This window comes from Ranitomeya variabilis, chromosome 6 (genome assembly GCF_051348905.1).
Source record: "Ranitomeya variabilis isolate aRanVar5 chromosome 6, aRanVar5.hap1, whole genome shotgun sequence".
Classification (NCBI taxonomy): Eukaryota; Metazoa; Chordata; class Amphibia; order Anura; family Dendrobatidae; genus Ranitomeya; species Ranitomeya variabilis.
The window spans coordinates 102,578,843-102,599,570 of NC_135237.1; the positions used below are offsets into that span (position 1 = coordinate 102,578,843).

Here is a 20,728-nt window from a genome sequence, read left to right on the forward strand (position 1 = left end):
TAGTTGTTCAGGGGAAGGATACAAAAAGCTGTCTAAGAAATTTAACCTATCAATTTCCACTGTGAGGAACATAGTAAGGAAATGGAAGAACACAGGTACAGTTCTTGTTAAGGCCAGAAGTGGCAGGCCAAGAAAAACATCAGAAAGGCAGAGAAGAAGAATGGTGAGATCAGTCAAGGACAATCCTCAGACCACCTCCAGAGAGCTGCAGCATCAACTTGCTGCAGATGGTGTCACTGTGCATCGGTCAACTATACAACGCACTTTGCACAAGGAGAAGCTGTATGGGAGAGTGATGCGAAAGAAGCCGTTTCTGCAAGCACGCCACAAACAGAGTCGGCTGAGGTATGCAAAAGCACATTTGGAGAAGCCAATTTCTTTTTGGAAGAAGGTCCTGTGGACTGATGAAACCAAGATTGAGTTGTTTGGTCATACAAAAAAGCGTTATGCATGGCGGCAAAAAAACACAGCATTCCAAGAAAAACACTTGCTACCCACAGTAAAATTTGGTGGAGGTTCCATCATGCTTTGGGGCTGTGTGGCCAATGCCGGCACCGGGAATCTTGTTAAAGTTGAGGGAAGCATGGATTCCTCAGTATCAGCAGATTCTTGACAATAATGTTCATGAATCAGTGACAAAGTTGAAGTTACGCAGGGGATGGATCTTTCAGCAAGACAATGATCCAAAACACCGCTCCAAATCTACTCAGGCATTCATGCAGAGGAACAATTACACTGTTCTGGAATGGCCATCCCAGTCCCCAGACTTGAATATCATTGAACATCTGTGGGATCATTTGAAGAGGGCTGTCCATGCTCGGCGACCATCAAACTTAACTGAACTGGAATTGTTTTGTAAAGAGGAATGGTCAAAAATACCTTCATCCAGGATCCAGGAACTCATTAAAAGCTACAGGAAGCGACTAGAGGCTGTAATTTTTGCAAAAGGAGGATTTACTAAATATTACTGTCACTTTTCTGGTGAGGTGCCCATACTTATGCACCTGTCAAATTTTGTTTGAATGCAGATTGCACATTTTCTGTTAGTGCAATAAACCTCATTTCAAGGCAGAAACATTACTGTGTCCAACAGTTATTAGATATATGAAACTGAAATAGCTGTTGCAAAAAAAACAATTTTTATAAAACATTAAGCTTAAGATTAATAGGGGTGCCCAAACTTTTTCATATAACTGTACATTACAGGAGTGGCTGGAGCATATATACATCAGAGGAAGAGCTACGGTCTATATATATCACTTGAGGTTTTAGCGTCATATATAATTCCCAGGGGGGCAGGGGCTTCTGCTGTTGACGTCGGTGGGACTGGAGTGTGAAGTGTAGAATGCGCTGAGTCCGCCCACAAAGTACATCCTGAAGCAGGACGTAACCCTTTATTCCATGAGATGCAGCATTCAGTAGTGAATGCTGTGTACACGCAGTGTCAGTGTCAACTAAAGGGCTGGCCACCTGAGCACTGCGGTTCTTGGGAATCTGCGTGGGACAAACAGCAAACGATGTCGTGGAAGTTCCCCACCACTCGCTTAGTTCTTCATAGCAGTGTTACCTTCACACAGCCAGGCATACAACCACAGCACCTTTAGTTCTGCTGCATGTGAAAACCAAACACAAACTGACACACCCAAAGCTTTACCTCAGGTTTAATGAAAGCCGTGGCCATGGGACACTTGTAAGATCCAGACTGGAGGGAGAGATCCGTCCCACTACCATCCTACAGATCTGTCCAAAAATAAAAGACCAAAACAGGCTTTCCTAAACTGATTTCATCAATAACTTGACCCAGTCCACACTTACTATTATTTTGCACCAGTCCACAGCCGTGGTGGTGCCTATTCATTTATTGCACACTATTTCCATTTCATCCTGTTTCTGATATAAGCTAATATAGGAGCGATAACAAGAGGAAATGTGAATAGTATGCAATCTTAATATATACTTACCTTGTAATGTCTTCACATCCTGTTCCATCCAGATGTGTCCGGATCCCAGAATTCCAAGCGACAGAAGTTCACCGACCGCCATATTGGGACACCCAAGTGATGGGTGTCTCAATATGGAAACTGCTGGTGGTACCAGCCTCTTGAGCAGAACACCGTAGCACCACACACACACAATGTATATGCCATACGCACCACACACACACACACGAGGGAAGAAGACAGCACAGTGGTGGAGAAAAAGAGAGCACATGGGGTACACAGGTCAAAGAAGAGATGACATGAGAGGAGAAGACAGCAAATGGGGGGGGGAGAGACAGAGCACAGGGAAGAGACAACTCAAACAGGACAGCACTTGAGGGGAGAACACAGCACAGGAAATAGAGAGACAGCAGACAAGGGGGATAGCACATGGGGTAGACAGGTCAAACAAGAGAGCACAGACGGAAAAAGTCAGCACATGGGGAAAGAGAGTGGATAGGTGGGTCACCACATAGGGGGGAGTGATTCTCAACGCTGCAAAGCCTGCCCCCATCATGACATTACTGCCCTTCCGATGCGATAGCATCGGGCCTCCATCTAGTAAATAAATAAGTACCAAACAAATATATAAAGAATCAGCATCAGTTTGATTCCAATGAAATATGAATGTGGTGGATGCTAGTTAACCGAGCGGCCAATTCATAAGAGGAATACTAGTGCCTCCCCCTCCACAGCATCGGACATATAGAGTGAGCATATCCCTGCACCTTATATACCGACCTATAGGATTCATATGAAAATAATACCCTCCCATAGCACTGTGTGTTTTAAAACAATTTGTTTCCGTTTAGTGAAATTAATTTAAGTTATGTTTTATTAGGATCTTTAATGAGGGATCTGCCTATGGCAATGTGTGTGCATAGTTAATAACTTCATGCTGACCTATAACAGTGTAATTCTAGCTTTCATATCCTTTAAAGTGACACTGATGTTTTTATTTGCTTCTGGAGAAAAGCAAGAATTTTAGCCTGGAGTCCAGGCACTAACAATACATGCTGTTTATAAAGATCTCAAAATAATAACTTATGTTCTTTTTTTCTTGTGGCTTACCACTAAATTGAACTGCAAGAAAATGATGGTATGGGCTAAGCAATTAAACAAAGAAAATCAATAATAAAAAAATACAGAAATACAAATGAGACCTTCCAATGTGTTGAAGATTGTATCTTACCTTGCGAGAATCATGTTCATATGTGGAAAACCAAGGCTCAGCGCTTCCCATAAGGTTTGAAAACAAGGCACTAGAATAAGTAAGAATCTTTGTAATTAACAAGAACTCTGCTGAACAATATGGTCAACCTGCACCAAGAGAGACATGTACATTGTACAACACGCACCACTCTGGGCCAAAAAAAATGGAATAATGGGGAGTTTTATCATTCGTCTCACGGCGATAAATTCACCATTTAATAACAGAATATTTTGTGAAAATCATTTTTTTTTAGTTACCCAAAAAAACTTTTTCTGTTGTTAAAATTATGCCATTAGTATACAAATCTAATTTCTATCTGTGACTTTATATAAAACAAAAGATGTACCTAAAGCACTAACAGGCAGGTAATTGCAGTTTACCTGCCTGTTGTGCACGCCGTCGTTCTTCCCTTGCACAGATCAGTGACAGACCGCTCCTGCCGGTGATACAGAAGCCTCTGCTGACATCACTTCTAAAGAGCAGAGGCTTCTTTCTCTTTCGACAGGACTTCAGACATTATTCTGATTGATAGCCAGATCCTTGCTGCCTAACTTGGGGAGCCGTCTGTCAATCAGAACGATGTCAGAAGTCCCGCCCCGTCGTGTCAGCAGAGGCAGCTGAATCGCTGGCAGGGGTGGTATGTGACCACTCTGTGTCGGGAAGTATGGCCTCCTGCACAACAGGCAGGTAAGTTGCAATTACCTGCCTTAGTGCTTAAATACATTTTTTGTTTATTTTATAAAGTCTTGGATATAACTCATATAGCTTCAAGGGACAATGCCATAAAAAAAAAATAACATAACTGAAATCTAATAGTAAAGGTCACACGGCAGTTATTCTTCTGTTATATAACACAGTTGTAGGTAGGCATTCATTAAAGGGGCTCTCCAGAAAAGAATTATTAAATAACAAAGCAAAATCCTAAATAAATTGAATAAGAAAATCACCATTGTTTTGTCTAAGGATGTAATTACTATAGAATTAAAATTGCCGTATTCATGTTACACCGACAGAAATTTGTCCTAGAATGTTAATGGTTAACTGCAATGCTTGTGAGCATGTGCAGATGGAAGCTCCATTTCTGTGACATGGAGATACCTATTCCATTGTCCTTCAGATATACAGGCTAGACAGCAGTGAGAGCAGCCTCTTCTTTCCTCAGCACTCTTGGTATCTACAGTACTTGATCAGAAATTCAGGGTGGACAGCAGAGTGAGCAGCCTCTTTGTACCTCAACACTCTTGGTATATCCAGTATTAGATCAAAAATTCAGGGTGGACAGCAGTGTGAGCAGCCTCTTCTTTCCTCAGCACTCTTTGGATCTCTAGTATTAGATCAGATAGGCAGGGTGGGCAGCAGAGTGAGCAGTCTCTTCTTTCCTTAGCACTCTTGGGATCACAAGTATTAGATCTGAAATGCAGGGTGGGCAGCAGAGTGAGCAGTCCCTTCTTTCCTTAGCACTCTTGGTATCACAAGTATTAGATCTGAAATTCAGGGTGGGCAGCAGAGTGAGCAGCCTCTTCTTATCGCAGCACTCTTTGTATCTCTAGTATTAGATCAGATAGGCAATGTGGGAAGCAGTGTGAGCAGCCTCTTCTTTCCTCAGCACTCTTGGTATCTTCAGTATTAGATCAAAAATTCAGGGTGGACAGCAGTGTGAGCAGCCTCTTCTTTCCTTAGCTCTCTTGGTATCACAAGTATTAGATCTGAAATTCAGGGTGGGCAGCAGAGTGAGCAGCCTCTTCTTATCGCAGCACTCTTTGTATCTCTAGTATTAGAACAGATAGGCAGTGTGGGCAGCAGTGTGAGCAGCCTCTTCTTTCTTAGCACTCTTGGTATCTTCAGCATTAGATCAGAAATTCAGGGTGGACTTAAATGTGAGCAGCCTCTTCTTACCTCACCACTCCTGGAATCTCCGGTATTGGGAGCACAGCTTCCTACACAAGAAGGGAATGATGGTACTTCCTACTGCACATGCTCACAGGCACCCAATTTATCAATATTCTCTTTCATTGTAATAAGATGGCGGTCAGTTGAGTTTTATAGAGATTACCCCTCTAGACAAAACAACTGTGATTTGCTAATAAAAAGTAGTTAGGAATTTATTTAGAATGACATTTTCTTTCTTTTTTTTATTCCTGGAGAACCCTTTTAACCAGGGTGTCCTATATCAGATATGGACCATAAATAAGAGTTTAGCCTTTGAACAGGTTTATAGGATGGAGTCAGCAATATTTAATGTAGGGTTGAAGTGAACATAAAGTGACCTGCAGTCATGTAAATCAGAGGAACACCCCAGAGGTGAAGGAAGCAGTTTGATTATTAGCGCCTCAAACTTTGATGAAAATGCGCATTAAAAGCCTCAGTTTGACGTATTTTGTGCAGCAGTGGTTCAATTTATGCATCCAATGTATGCAGTGTTGATTTGATAACACTTTGCATGTTTTCCCCGTGTTTGCGTGGGTTTCCTCCCACACTCCACAGACATACTGATAGGGAATTCAGATTGTGAGCCCCAATGGGGACAGTGATGACAATGTCTGTAAAGCGCTGCAGAATATGACGGTGCTATATAAGTGAGTAAAATACATAAATCTACAGGAGGTCACCTAGTGGCATGCAGATGTGTTCACACACTGTGATCAAAACGTGCATTTTTATGTGTGTAATAACAGTGCATTACATTTTTGCATAGTACTGTAGCATTGTCATTGTGTTTGCATCAGTGTGCCATATAACAGCGTCCAACACCCATCAGATGGCCAGTGAATGTTATAATTTATATATATTAATTAAATAGTTCAGCATTGCTAAGGTTTCTGACTTACTAGGCGTCATGTTCCAAGAAATCAGGATTCAACAGAACTTTCATTTCTTCACTAGAAAAAAAACCCCATAATATTAATGTATTTTATGCCGTGCACCATAATGTCAATACATCTTATGATTGAAAAATATGCATTTTTGAGTTGTTTCTTTGGGAACAAGTAAAATAAAAAACAGGTTTTTCTTCTAAACATTTCTAACAGTCATTAATTGTCAGACTTTTACTGAAGAACAAATGAGGCAACATTCATCAGTTGGTGGAGACATTGGCATTTATCATCGCTAGCTAAGCAAGCACGTTGCAGGCAGATTCTCAATGAGGTGTGCTACTCCATCCCTATATATTGTGTTTTTACAGTGGTAGAACAACCCAAAAAGTTTCATCTACAGGTTTCATTAGGTCGCCAACCTTAACAAATGTTTAAAGGCTCTAAGTGGCATAAAAAGTAAAAAAAAAAATTACCGTAGATCCTTCAGCTCCCATTCCAAAACTTCCTTGGTCCCATTTATGCAAAAACAAAAGTTGAAGAGGACTAACCCTTTTCAAATACCTAATTCTGCTAATATGTGACTCCTGAGGGCTCAGATCTATGGGGCTGTTTGATGCAGATTTTTACACTGTATATCTACTCTAGCTTTGTTATACATACCTACATCTGACATGAAGGGAAGAAATGGATCACTGAATGCCTCTCCTTTCCAAAAATGCAGCATCTAAACATGGTCATAAATCACAAGGCTATTCAACCCTTCATAGTACTACTTTGTAATAATATTTACTAGTAAAGTCGTGACCAAAAGTTTTGAAAGTGGCACAAATTTTTAATTTTCACAAAGTTTACTACTGTTTTTAGATCCTAAATACTCAGCATAACATATATTTTGGATCAATAGCATCTACTGTTTATAAATTGCAATAACCAGCAAAAAGATTAGGTATGAAACATAACTTTTAATATAACATTAAAAACCCTGTTTACATATGAAAACATCAAATAAATACTGTCACCAATTCCAAAAGTGCTTTTTGGACTTCAAACTAAAGCCCTATGAATATAAAAACAATGCCGCAGAATAAGTACTAGGAACAATTTCACCAATGTGTCAGAAGACCATCCTGAATAGAGCTGAACAAATTTTTCAAAATCCGGTTCCGATTACGATCGGTGGCAAATATTGTTTTTGCAATATTTGCCAAACACAGCTAAATGTCATTGGAGTCAATGGGAGTAGAAATGACCAAATATGTTCGGAATCGATCATCAAACATAAATTCGGCACGAATAGGGTAACAATATGGCACGACTATGGCAAATTCAGATTCGGCGACTGATTCCGAACATAGTCGCTCAACTCTAATCCCGCATAGCTCCAGTTGAAAGATCATCAGATGTTAGGGAGGCAATGATTCCTTGTTTGAATGCCTGATCAGAAAATCGCCCTGGTTTTCTTCCACCATGTTTCCTCAAGAAGCTTCATTCATCAGGGAAGATGATAAATAGTGCAAAGCCTGGCCACTGGCTTACTTTGCAGCATTGAAACCCAGTCATCTGCACTTCAATCGTGATGTACTTTTTGCAGAATGTCAACCTGTTCTTAATGTTTTTCTTTGAAATAAGTGTTTCTTTGCTGTCCTTCTTGACAGAAGCATTGACACCTGCCTTCTATTGAAGAGCAAGCTCTGCACTGGTATTGAATGGATCTCCAATCCTCTGTAGAATACAGTCCTGGCACTTGATGTACTTTCTTGGACTCACTGACGCCTTCTCCACAAGAATGGAACCTCTCTAAAGTTCTTAATGATCCAATAAATGGTTGATTTAAGGGCAATCCTACAATCAACAATGGTCTTTGGATGTAAAGCCACTTTGATGTAAAGTAATGATGACTGCACGTTTCCTTGGAGGTGACCATGGTTATCAGAATTAGACAATGATTTTGAAGCCTCCTTTTAAAGCAACCATTCAGCTCCACAACTCAATCAGAACAACAGAGTGAGAGATCAGCTGCTTTGACCTCATTAACATTTTCTCTTGACCTGAAGAGAAGATCACTGAAATGAAGTAAGCAGATCAATTTGGTGCAAGGCTGAAATTCAGTGGAATTGAGGTTTTACAGATGAAGTTAATTTTCATAGCAAGAAATGACTGCAATTTTTTTTGCAATTCATCTGATTGCTCTTCATGACAACTAAAGTTAATGCCACAAAAAAAGTGAAGCGAAGAACCAAAATATGTGTCAGTCTCAAGACTATTGGCCACAACTGTAGACAGAAGAGCTTACAAAGGGACAGATGGACTAAACTCCTGCATGTGTGACAGGGCAGGATGGAGCGAGATTACTATCTTAACTTGCCCTTAGACAAAATTTAATTGAAATCAAGCTTTTCTTAATATATCCTATGTCTAGTCTTCTTCCTAAGCTGAACCAGTGAGGTATTTCAATCTTTCTCGGTGTATTGTATATAATATTTTCTGTTGCTTCATTGATTGAAAGTCAGGTGATGACGGTGCTGTTCATTATGTTCAAAGAATATACGTCAGCCAACCAGTGCAGGGGCCGTCTACTGCAAGACCCCCATGGATCACTTGCTAAAATACCACACTAGGTGTAGAAGTACCCACCTTGGTTGTGCAGCTTCACTTGCATGCATAAACGCCTGATGATCACAATGCAGTATGAATAATATGGGCGCCAACAGTTCATGCATTCCCTGAAAATTAAGAGTAAATTATCAGTACTCTGTTTTATAGAAATGCCAAAAACAATATTCATGTAAATATACCCGACTGTTCAAGACTGTTCTGTGCAGATTATCTGAAAATGCAATTATTATTTATTACACGGAATAACTTGGAGGATGTAGAGTTGGGTCCCTTTTCCAGATATAAAAGCCTTCATTCAACTGGGAAAAATTTCCACAAATGTTAGGCATTTTTGTGGATATTGCGCACCTATCCATCTATGCATGATGGGCAGGTATCAATCACCTTTCCTATCCTAATGCCCTAATGTATAGAACAGGTGCGCAATACCTGTCGATCGTGCACTCATTCCAACTTAGTCGAGAAATAAATGGTGTTGTGCACCTCCTGATGCAGAACTGAGTAGTCCTGGCTAAGTCCTTTATTAATTATCAGCGCTGACTACATACATTTGGCCATAAAGGCTACTTATTAATTACAGAAGGTTTCTAAAGTCTCAAATTCAGCTGTAAATAAAAATGTGTTCAGTTCCCATCACTTGTGCCACAGGTGGGCACCTACCACATGCCACTCTCGGGTGCTTACACAGAAGCGCTCGGAATCTTTTTCCTTCTGTGTGCTCGAGTGTAATCAATACACTTGGCTTTCTACACTGCTAGAACTCTACACACATGCAATCCTTTACATCACCAAGAGATGGGGGTCTCAGGCCTCTTGTACAAAAAAAAGGAACATTTTTCCAGCTCACCTTTCAAGAATTATAGAAGTTGTCCACCACTAGGACAACCCCTTCTCCATTCCTCATGCTTGGCCCTATAAAACAGAAAAGCTTATACTCGCCTCACGTGCCGGCACAGTTCCAGCGATGTCGGCAGTCGCATTCCCGAGGCTCTCGCGCAGTTGTTATGACATGTGAGCCTGTGGTACAATCAGCGCTGGGGTCACTGTCCCCACCTTATGACAAATCAAACAGCATCAGGAAATCATGGCTGTGACTTCTGTCTCACTTCCTCTTGATGTTTGATTTGTTCGAAGGTGGAGACAGTGACACCAATTGGGTGCCAAGCTCACATGTAATAACAACCGCACGAGAGCCCCAGGATTGCGAGTGCTGACACAGCTGGAACGGCGTCGGCACAGGAGGTGAGTATAAGCTTTTTTATTTTATCAGCGCCAAACATTTAGATCAAGAAGGGGTTGTCCTAGTAGTGGACACCTTTATAAATATATTTACTTAGAAAATTGGTGACGTGTTCAATCCTTATTTATGCTCTGACTGTATGATCTCAGCCAGGCATGATTTGCTATAAGATGCTGAGGCGCATTGCACGGAGAATAAGCCTCCTTACCTTGACAAGCCAGAGCTGGTATATCACTCTCCACATGGAGAAACGTTACCCCTTAGATCCCAGTCCAGAGCCTCTCACCTAGCCAAATCAGCTCTCATCCTTCGCACTGATGAGGGCCAACAGCCCGAAACACCGTGTCTGCGAATTGAGATACTGATTTGGCATTTTATCATAAGTTATATTGCACGACTCGTTAAAGGGTTGATTGTGACTTGTAGGATCGCTACTTCCAACAGGTGGCGCTATAGAGTTCAAGTCCTCTTTTTCTCTGAAGAGGCAATTTGCATATCTAAAATGCTGCAGAGTTTCAGAGACAAACATACTTTTAATAGCTGTCAGGAACACTAGCTGGACAGCCAGGTCCTGCCAACTGCACAGGATCAACCGGTTTCTTTCTACATTTGCCGGAAATTGAACCACGCGGCAGACTAATAAAAGTATGCTTTTAGACGCAACGCTTCAGTGTCAAACACACTTGGCTGAAATCACATACATGTTGCATGTGGATTGGGCAGCATGTATCAGGTTGTCTTTAAAGGGAATTTGACGGCAGAAAATGACTACTAAGACCAAGCACATGAACTTGGTGAACCCTTGGCTTGGGCCAAATAAATTAGCGCACCTTTCTACCTACTTGTTTATTTTTAATCTCCGTTTTCTTCTTCCTTTTTGGACAGCTGTGGCTTTATGGGCGTAAAAGGGAACAAGTAAGTGGGTAGGTGCAGTCATTTTGTGCCAACAGACTCCCTTTAAGAGAACTTTTCACATTGCATTCCTTCTATCAGTATGCAATGCTGCAAACGGAAAAAGAAAACTGTGCTAAAGTTTTGTGTTTGTCAACAGCCTGTAGGCTCGCAAAATTGAACCTGTTCTTTATATGCCTGTGTTCATTTAGCCCACCAAGCAGTCTTTATTAAAGCTGGAGCATCAGGCAGTCAAAGTTCATTAATACCATTTATGTAATCTATGCGGTTTCAATTAACTCAGCAAGACATTCTACTACATGATAACAGTCTCATTAATTCAATAAAACCCCATAACTATTAACAATATGGTCTATGTTAAACGGGGTGTCACCTACTACAAAGTAATGGCTTTAACAGCTTGTGCGGAGACTTAAGTTTTTCTCTTCTTTTAAATGTTATCAAGTTAAATATTCATTCCTTATGCAGAAAGGTGTTATTTCTCTGTAAGGCATCTTCAAGATATCAAACCCAAGCAGGGGGTAATTAAGCTGTTTTAATTCTTACCCAGTAATAATATTACTTTCTAGTTCAGTAAATGACAGACTTTGTTTAAAATTATACACGGTTTCCCACTTCAATGCATGACGTGCCTGGGGTGTATTCACTTAACGCTGTGGGAATGGACACCGTTGAATAATTACAACCAAGGAAATTTATAAGAAAAAAAATAAAATAAAATAAGGAAAAAAAATTGCTCGCCATTAATTTTTATTTGGCTTAACGATTCGTTTTCACATCGCAGTTAACATAGCTAGGAAATATGCCTTTCCGAACTTGTTTATTGCTTAGTTAACGTAATTTGATTTTACAAAGTTCTTTAGTGTCTTTTTTCCCAATGTTCTCTGCCGAAAACTAATACAAAAACGGCATTAACTTGAAAATGAGTCTCTGCTAGGAGGCCCCCTATGTTTCTCCAAATCTCTAATAGCTGCTGAATATAAACAGTTTTGTGCAGTCTCTTTTAATCCTGGGTTACGATATCACACTCCTCATTGCTATATACGATACGGACTATTAAAGCATTGGCAATGGTCTGGGGGTATGCAGCCCTTGGCCATTAACTATGGCTAAGGGTCCCAAGACCTTATTTTCACCAAAAAAAACCAAATACTTATACAAATTCTTTTTTTCTCTAATCTATCTTTACCTTTCTTATTAGAAAATTTGTATTTTATTTTCTATACATGATTTTGCAGACAGCCATCTTGTCCAAGCTTACATAAAAGCACCAATCCAACGTTTCTTTTTTATTGCCAAGTTAGAATGGCGCTATAAATTTAAATTCCATGCCGATAGTCTCATATTTACCAATAGATATCTTCATACTTTCTATTCTCTTCTATTTCAGAGGTCAGAAGATTGCAGCGTTTGGATACACGCCTGCACTGTTTGGATCTACTTTGCTTTAAAGCCAGCTGTGCAGATTTCTCTTGTTCTTTTATTGCAAGGTATGAATATTTCGGTTTGTCTCCTAAAGCTTTCTGTCCTGAGTTATCACAGCTGTTCTGATTTCTCCACTCCCCTCTGATACAAGTACTCACATATTAGCTTAGCTAGTTGCCAGTGATAGTTTGCTAGATTTTGGTAGCCGTGGAAAGAGAAGTCCTCTAGAAGTTGGCTCCAAAGACTGCCGTTTGGAAGTTTGTTTGGTGTCTTCCTTTTCTTTATCTCCCTTTTGGTCTGTCTAAACCTTCCTCTCCCTTTTTACCCTTGTCTGTTAACCTTTTTATTTAGATCATAGAGAAGGACTAGTGATCCTGCTGCCCCAAGCACTAGCCAGGGCCATGCTTAGGCTAAGACAATGATAGGAACGTGATCGTCGCACAAGGTGAAATAACCCATCTAGAGACGTCAGGGAACTCAGGGCAAGTTTCAGTGGTGCTCCCCTTATCTTTCCCTAGTGGCAATGCTCCCCTTCCAACTAGCATCCAAGAAGGTCACTCAGAGGGTCTACATTCCACAAGCGTGACACTCCTTCTGTTATAGGCACCACTCTGGTATGTCTTCAGCAGTTTGTGACCTGCCGGAAAACGAGGCTCTCATAGAATTACATTGAGAGCTTGTGACCATTACCTCTAAAATCTGGTAAGTCAGAGGCTGCAGTCACAAGAGGGTGTCACAAGACCAGTGTCACTGGGAAGAGCTGAAAAAGGCAGGTGGTAAATGTAAGACTGGGGCAGGGAAATTAGATTAGTAGCAACACTCCAGTGCTGAAATTATGAAATTAAAGAAAATAGAGTGGTGGTTTAACAGCAGTTAAGACTTACGCTATACAGAAGCCACACGGAGCATAGGAAACAGTAGTGACTTTTATGGAAATGTATTCTAGGAATGATCTGATATGTGCCAATGAGAATGTGTAATAAAGGGGAGGAGGTGATCTGTGGCCATAACCTATTATGACCAGAGGATCATCAGTTATCGATATACAGGTGTGATCATTCCTTGTAATACGCCTGTTGTGATAATCATGCGTTCCCCAACCTTTCTGACCTTGTCAGCCACATCCAGCTCCTGCTCCACTCACAGGAGTGACAACCAAAGCTCCCATTATGGGTTAATGATAATCAAAGCTTTCCACAGAAATCCCCCCGAAGCAGTAAACCAAGATCCAGGAGTTACCACAATACCCCCCATTCTGTATCATCCCATCAAGTATTCCCAATTCCTGATTCAGCTTCAAGCACCTCCTCTGACAGATAGTATCATCTTGTCTTCAGCCTACCATACTAAAATTATCTCCAAACCCCTAAGACCAGAATATGTGCATGCAGATCTTCTCTTCTGTGCAGGACCACTCACAAAATTCACCATTTTGAGATGTGACCTTCAGACCAGTTTGCAAGAACCTGGAGCTAATGCACCAAGCTGGCAGACAGCCGAGAACCACAATTCATGGGACAACATGTGTATCCCGAGGTAAAGGTTGGGGACTCCTGTAATAATCAGATGACAATTTAAAAAAGATTGCTACAGAACATGAACAGAACAGCTTATTGTAATGCTCAGCAGCCAGAGTAAAAACTGCAAGATTGAGAATTTTTTGGGGAAATGGTAAAAAACAAACCTGTCATCAGGATTATGCTTTTCATTATGTTGGCAGCATTAAAGAGGACAGAGACACTGATCAATAACTGGGCTTTTTTGTGTAGTTTTGATAAAAATCACAGTTTTATCTGCAAATCCTCTCAATCATGAGCTTTTTCAAATTCCCCTCACCATTGATTGACATCTTTCTGCCTATACTGTGCCTAGGCAGAAAGGGATGTTAAGAGATCATAGATATAGAGGACTAAATGGAGGAAGCATACCAAGTAGAAGACTAGCAGAGCTGCAGCAGGTAAAACAGTGTCTTATCAAATCTTAAGACGCTGACAAATTTTCTTTATTCCCTTCACGACATATAATGTACATTTACTTCATATGTCTTTGATGCGGCTCGCATGCATGTTTCCCGGCAGATGATGGCTGATTTAATCAGCCATCATATGCCTTTAACATCAGCAGGTTGAACGATACTGACAATCTCTGACAGCGGCATTCAACACACGTTGGCAGGGGATGTGTTATTTCGCAAGCCAATAGGCACACCCGTAACATGATCGCGGGGCGCCGATCTGTTGCCATGACAGACGAAGATCTGCTAAAGATCTCCGTGCTTGTCATGATGATTCTCCTGTAAAAGCCATGTTTTTAAAAATATGAAAAAAAATAAAAAAAACATTAAATTTCAAATCTCCCCCTTTAGCCCCATTACAAATAAAACAACTAAAAATAAATAAAAAATACAAATATTTGGTATCACTTTGTTCATAAATGTCCGATCTATCAAAATATAAAGAAAATTTATCAGACAGGTAAACGACATAACAAGAAAAAAAATTGAAACGCCAGAATTCCTTTTTTTGACAGCTGCAAAATTGCAGTAAGATGCAATAAGAGGCATTCAAAGCATTGTATCAACCCTAAAATAAAATCACTAAAACTGTCAGCTCAGGGTACAAAAAATAAGCCCTCGCTCAGCACTATATCTCAAAAATTAAAAGCGTTACCGATCTCAGAAAATGTCGGCACAAGAAAAATTTTGTTGGTTTCTTTTTTGACAAATTTCTGAATTTTTTTTTACCACTTAAAGAAAAACTATACACACATGGTATCTGAGCAATCGTACAGACCTTGAGAATCATACTACCAGGTCAATTTTACCGTATAGTAAACATGGTAAATAAAAAAACCCTCCAAGAGTTGTGAAATCGCCTGCAAAGGCAACCCATCAGTGCCATGGGGTGTGGTGGTAATTAAGCGGCCGTCCTCATTGTCCAACCATTTAGATCCTGTGGTCAATGGAATATAATGGGTTAAACAGCAATGACTGAATCTAGCTCTGATTGCTGCAGTCACAGGCGGGCGCTGGCTGTATGACACAGCTGGCACCTGCCATGTATGAAGTGGACTCAGCTCCTCCAATATACTCGCACAGGACATGTCATGTAACTGGTAAAAGGCTAAAAACCGCAAAATAATAAGAGAAAAAAGAAGTTTACAATGGTAAGAAAATCATTTTTCACAAGTATCTATAGTGATCGCATTAGAAGAGCAAAGAGTTTCATAATTCACATAATGCACAGCAATAATCAATAGGGCAATGGATCCTATAGGTAAGTGGCGCGTCTGACCTGCTTATAAAGCAAATGTTCATTCTCTCTGGCATAACAGAAAAGTACATCAGTGAGGATAGTTCTCACATCTTCTTGCTGGAAGAACTGCATTTCAGGAAATCTGGAAGAGATATTTTAGATAGGATTAGCAATATTCAATTTGATCAGTGAAGTTGTGAAAAGGATAGGAAATAAAGGCAAATTTCACTTCCACATATAAAAATGTTCGGCAGGAGTGAAACTACTATACGATTATCTTCCATGAAAAATTCTTAAAGAAAACCAATTGTCCCACTTCTAATTCTGCTAGTTGACAGTTTCTCTTACACATTTTAATATTCTTCAATCCCTATAGCTATAGTGAGACGAGTCGGACTCCCATTATATACCACCTGTTGGCTCTATTAACATGTCTACTTGAGGAAATACTTGTTTTCCTCATAAAATAACAATTCAAACAATTCACATTTTCTAGAACTTGGTGCCGTTCTTCCCTTTTCCTCCTAGAAATGTATGCATCAACATAAACTTGTTGCAACCGTTTCTCTTGTCAAAGGGGTTTGTCGCTGCACAATCTAATCGGTGCGGATACCATCAGCGTGTACAGGGACAAAGATGTACAAAAGGCACTGAAAACGGAGACACCAAGGCACTTATGCTGCTATTAGACGTAGATAGTGGGATAGTGCTCAGACAAATACATAGAGAGATGTGTCATATACCAAAAAACAATAGTAAAGAACAAAAAGTATGGAATAGGCATCAATATCCCTACAATATCACCAAAAACCAAGGATAGTAAAAATGGAAATATTTATTAGAAACATAAATAACAAACAAAAATTAAAAACATTTAAAAAGCAATGAATACCAAGGTTCCCACAGAAAAATGCATGTGGAGAACCCACCTTAATCCATATACAACTACAGGTAAAACAGTGATGGAATATCAAGTTAAGTGGGGAAAGCCAAACATCAAAGTGCAAAATGAAAGACCAATAAAGCAATTTATATATCCTTCTTAGGTAGCGATATTCACCAATGTTGTGGTATCTTTCTCGTTTGTCTTTTTTTTTTTTTAAAGATATATCTTTAATGGGAACCGGTCACCCCCAAAATCGACGATGAGCTAAGCCCACCGTTATCAGGGGCTTATCTACAGCATTCTGTAATGCGGTAGATAAGCCCCCGATGTATCCTGAAAGAGGAGAAAAAGAGGTTAGATTATACTCACCCAGGGGCGGTCCCGGTACGATGGGCGTTGCGGTCCGGTGCCTCCCATCTTCATACGATGACATCCTCTTCTTGTCTTCACGCTGCGGCTCCGGCGCAGGCGTACTTTGTCTGCCCTGTTGAGGGAAGCGTAAAGTACTGCAGTGCGCTGGCGCTGGGCCTCTCTGACCTTTCCCGGCGCCTGCGCACTGCAGTACTTTGCTCTGATCTCAACAGGGCAGACAAAGTACGCCTGCGCCGGAGCCGCAGCATGAAGACAAGAAGAGGACGTCATCGTAAGAAGATGGGAGGCCCCGGACCGGACCGCGACGCCCATCGTACCGGGACCGCCCCTGGGTGAGTATAATCTAACCTCTTTTTCTTATCTTTCAGGATACATCGGGGGCTTATATACAGGATTCCAGAATGCTGTAGATAAGCCCCTGATGCTGGTGGGCTTAGCTCATCATCGATTTTGGGGGTGACAGGTTCCCTTTAACATAATACAGAGAAAAGAGTATAGTGTATAAATTATAAATGCATATGTGATCAACTTGGATATACAAGAGCGGTATTTTCATTCTGTGGTTATTGTATGCAATGAGGCCCTGCGTGGCCCAAATGAAAATTTGTTTTTTATGTTATGTTTTGTTATGTATAACCAATAAAATCTGATTAAACTGAAAGCCCTATAAAGCATATGGCTTATAAATAGTGAAGAGTGTACACAAATAAGAGGAACAGGTAAATGCTGTAATATATAAAAAATAAACAAATATAAAATCCTAAAAGAAGTGTGACTAACTAGTGCTACCTATAAAGAGTGGCTTCATCAGGAATATTAAAAGTGCCAATTTTGTCCCACTTAAAAGAGCGTTGATCAATTATATATCAAGTTTCTTGGAGCTTATGCGTGGTTTCATTGTCCATTTGTAGGGTCCAATGATGCCAGAGCTTCAGTTTCCTTATTGAAGGGGTGATGCTTTCTACAAGGATTTCACGAAGCAGATTTGCATTGCCAGATGAAGCAATTCTGCCCCGAAGCATCACTGAGCCACCATCATGCTTCACCTTAGGCGGGGTCTTATTATTTGTGTGTGTGTACCTCATTCTTCATCCTCCAGATATAATGCTGATCAATAGGCCTGAAAAGTTCTAGATTTATTTAATTGCTCCACATAACAGAATTCCAAAACTTTTGAGGTTTATTTAAATGGTTAAGAGCATATTAGACTCGTCTTTTCTTGGGTTTTGGGTTACAAAGCATGGATGTCTTGGAGTATGGGCATGTAGACCTTCAGCTTTTAGTATGCAGCTGCAGATAGCTCCTCTTTTTGTCACATCCAAGTAGTTATGCCATTGTGCCTTTAAATTTGAACCCGAAATTGAAATTTTTGACCTCTCTCATGACAACCCAAGAGCAATAAAGAACTTGAGGATGGCTAAAAACATGAGAAATGGGTTAATTTTCCTCAGGAACACAGTCATAAGCTGGGTGTTTGGCTATGTATCATGTATATCATGTATACAGCAGGTCACAACAGCCAAAGGTGCTCTGCTAAGTTCTAAAGATATTATTCCTACAAGGGATGAATAATTTGGAGACTGTAGTGAACATAAGAAGTGGCATTTTGCAAAGAATTTAGAGAAAGCAATTGTTATATTACTTATCTTGAGCTATATAAATTGTTCTGGTCTCATTGGCTTATTACAAAAAGCAGACAGTTTGTAAATTTTGCTAATAAGTAAAAATGGGGGTTGAATAGTTTCAATAGCAACTATATCTGGCTGATTGCTGCATCATGCCAACGTCCAGCTGTTGTAAAACTACAACTCTCAGCGAATTGGGAGCTGTTCAAAATATGGAATAACTGATTGCATTGTATTGCATACTAAAAAAACAACAAAAACACAAACTAGAAGAAAAGGTTAAAAAGCACAAAGAATATACATACGTTCTTTTAACATCTTGATCAACCATCGCTCTGAGTTCTTTATCCTGAAAGAACTTATTCCAAAGACTCTGTCGTAACAAAATAAATAAATAAATCAAAATTGGGAATAAGCGTCATAGCACCATTCTTCTAATCATGTCATCTTCACCATTCTTCTAATCATGTCATTATGGCCCTCTACTCCTCTTTGTTCAGGCCTCATCTGGAATACTGTGTCCAGTTTTGGGAACCACATTTTAAAAAAGACATCAACAAACTGGAGCAATTTCAGAGAAGAGCGACCAGAGTGGTGAAAGGTCTGCAAACCTATGAGGAACGGTTACAGGATTTGGGACTGTTTAGCTTGCAAAAAAGAAGACTGAGAGGAGACTTACTAGCTGTCTACAAATATCTCAAGGGCTGTCACATTGTACAAGGATCATCATTACTCTCATTTGCACAAGGAAAGACTAAAAGCAATGGGATAAAACTGAAAGGGAGAAGCTACAGATTAGATATTAGAAAAAAACTTTTTGAGAGTGAGGGTGATCAATGAGTAGAACAGGCTGCCACCAGAGGTGGTGAGTTCTCCTTCCATGGAAGTCTTCAAACAGAGGCTGGACAGACATCTGTCTGGGATGATTTTGTGACTCCTGCTTTGAGCAAGGGTTGGACCAGATGACCTAGGAGGTCCCTTGCAACTCTATCATTCTATCTGAATCACCAGTATATACAGCAGCAGCCATCTTATAAGGCTAAATGTGGAGCACACTATTATCAGAGATCATTGGCTCCGTAGGACAACACTGCTTTACTTCCAGATATCAAATTAAGTAATGTATATAATACTTGCATCAGAAGAAATGACGTACTGTATGGTCTATGCTATTTACTTCTTTTACAGCATCTCTTTACAATAGAAGTGAACAATGCTATTCAATATAGTTGAAATACAAAGTATAATTAGGCAAGTTTGCAGAGACATGACAGAACCATAGCCATATGCACTAGGATCACTGCACACTAACCTTACCCTGTATGGGACCTACAGCATATCTGGTGACTAATATCTCATGGTAGATATGGGATAAATATATTTTCTATGAAACGCAGTTTTGTCAAAATTTTGGAAATTGTTCTCGTGTTCCGTGGTTTATTAATCAAAATCTTACTTTTGAAAGGTGGCGTACTCATTTATGCTGAGCATTTAAGCTTTAACTATTTTCTGCAGGCTAAACCTGGGTTGTGTCATATAGTAACGTGTGTCTATGGATGGAGAATAACTTGTGATTTTGGGAAAACCCCGCTAATGGTCTATGTTACTTTACTGCAATTGCTGTTTAGAATAAAGCTAACTAACCATAGATGTGCATTATTATTATTATTATTATTATGTCCGGCCCTAGCATAGAATAAAGCTATGGTCACACAGCAATGCTGGATATAATGATTTCTGATGGTGTCGTGTTGCCACCTGTGATATACTGTGACACAGAGTCATATAGGTTTCCAAATGTGTTGGATTTTCTGTCTTTGGTTGCAAGTTGCATGTGACACATCTGCCATAGACCTCAATGCAAGTTGCTTGTGACATGGGACTTGTTCGCATCTTGGCTGTTTTATTTACAGCACAAATATTTTTGGTCACTCGGATTGTCAGAGACCCCATGTCGCCGTGTAGCCTAAACCCAATAGAATAGGCAATGCTCAACCACCATTAGGGTATGTTTCCACGTTCAGGATGGCCGGCGGTATCGCCGCAGCGGCGAAGCCGCTCGGCGCTAAGCCCCGCCCCCTTTCTGGGACGCGATCATGCCGGATGTGTTAACTCTTCACATCCGGGATGATCGCTCTCTCCCATAGCGCCCTGTGATATGCCTTGCGGGGACGCTGCGTCCCCGCAATGTGTACGGACATGCTGCGATCTGAAAAGACGCGCAGCATGTCCGTAGTCGCAGGGCCGCCGCGTGCAGGTTTCCACGCATAAAATCCCCTCCACTATGCTGGAACATCTGGACGCTGCTTGTTTGACGCTGCAGCTCTGCGCAGCGCCAAACAAGCAGCGTTTCCTGACCGTGGAAACATACCCTTAGACATCTTGATTAC

At 40.5% G+C, this 20,728-nt stretch overlaps 1 protein-coding gene across 1 annotated transcript in view; it reads right to left on the reverse strand.

Annotated features, from left to right (window-relative positions):
• Window positions 1-20,728, reverse strand: part of TBC1D5 (TBC1 domain family member 5) — a 745,630-nt gene that overhangs the window by 292,985 nt on the left and 431,917 nt on the right. Inside the window, exons 9-13 of the mRNA XM_077268870.1 lie at window positions 18,644-18,711; window positions 15,495-15,597; window positions 8,643-8,731; window positions 6,021-6,071; window positions 3,172-3,241 (exon numbers count right to left, since the gene is read on the reverse strand). Of these exons, the coding sequence (XP_077124985.1) occupies window positions 3,172-3,241; window positions 6,021-6,071; window positions 8,643-8,731; window positions 15,495-15,597; window positions 18,644-18,711 (381 nt within the window). The remainder of the gene's footprint in view (window positions 1-3,171; window positions 3,242-6,020; window positions 6,072-8,642; window positions 8,732-15,494; window positions 15,598-18,643; window positions 18,712-20,728) is intronic.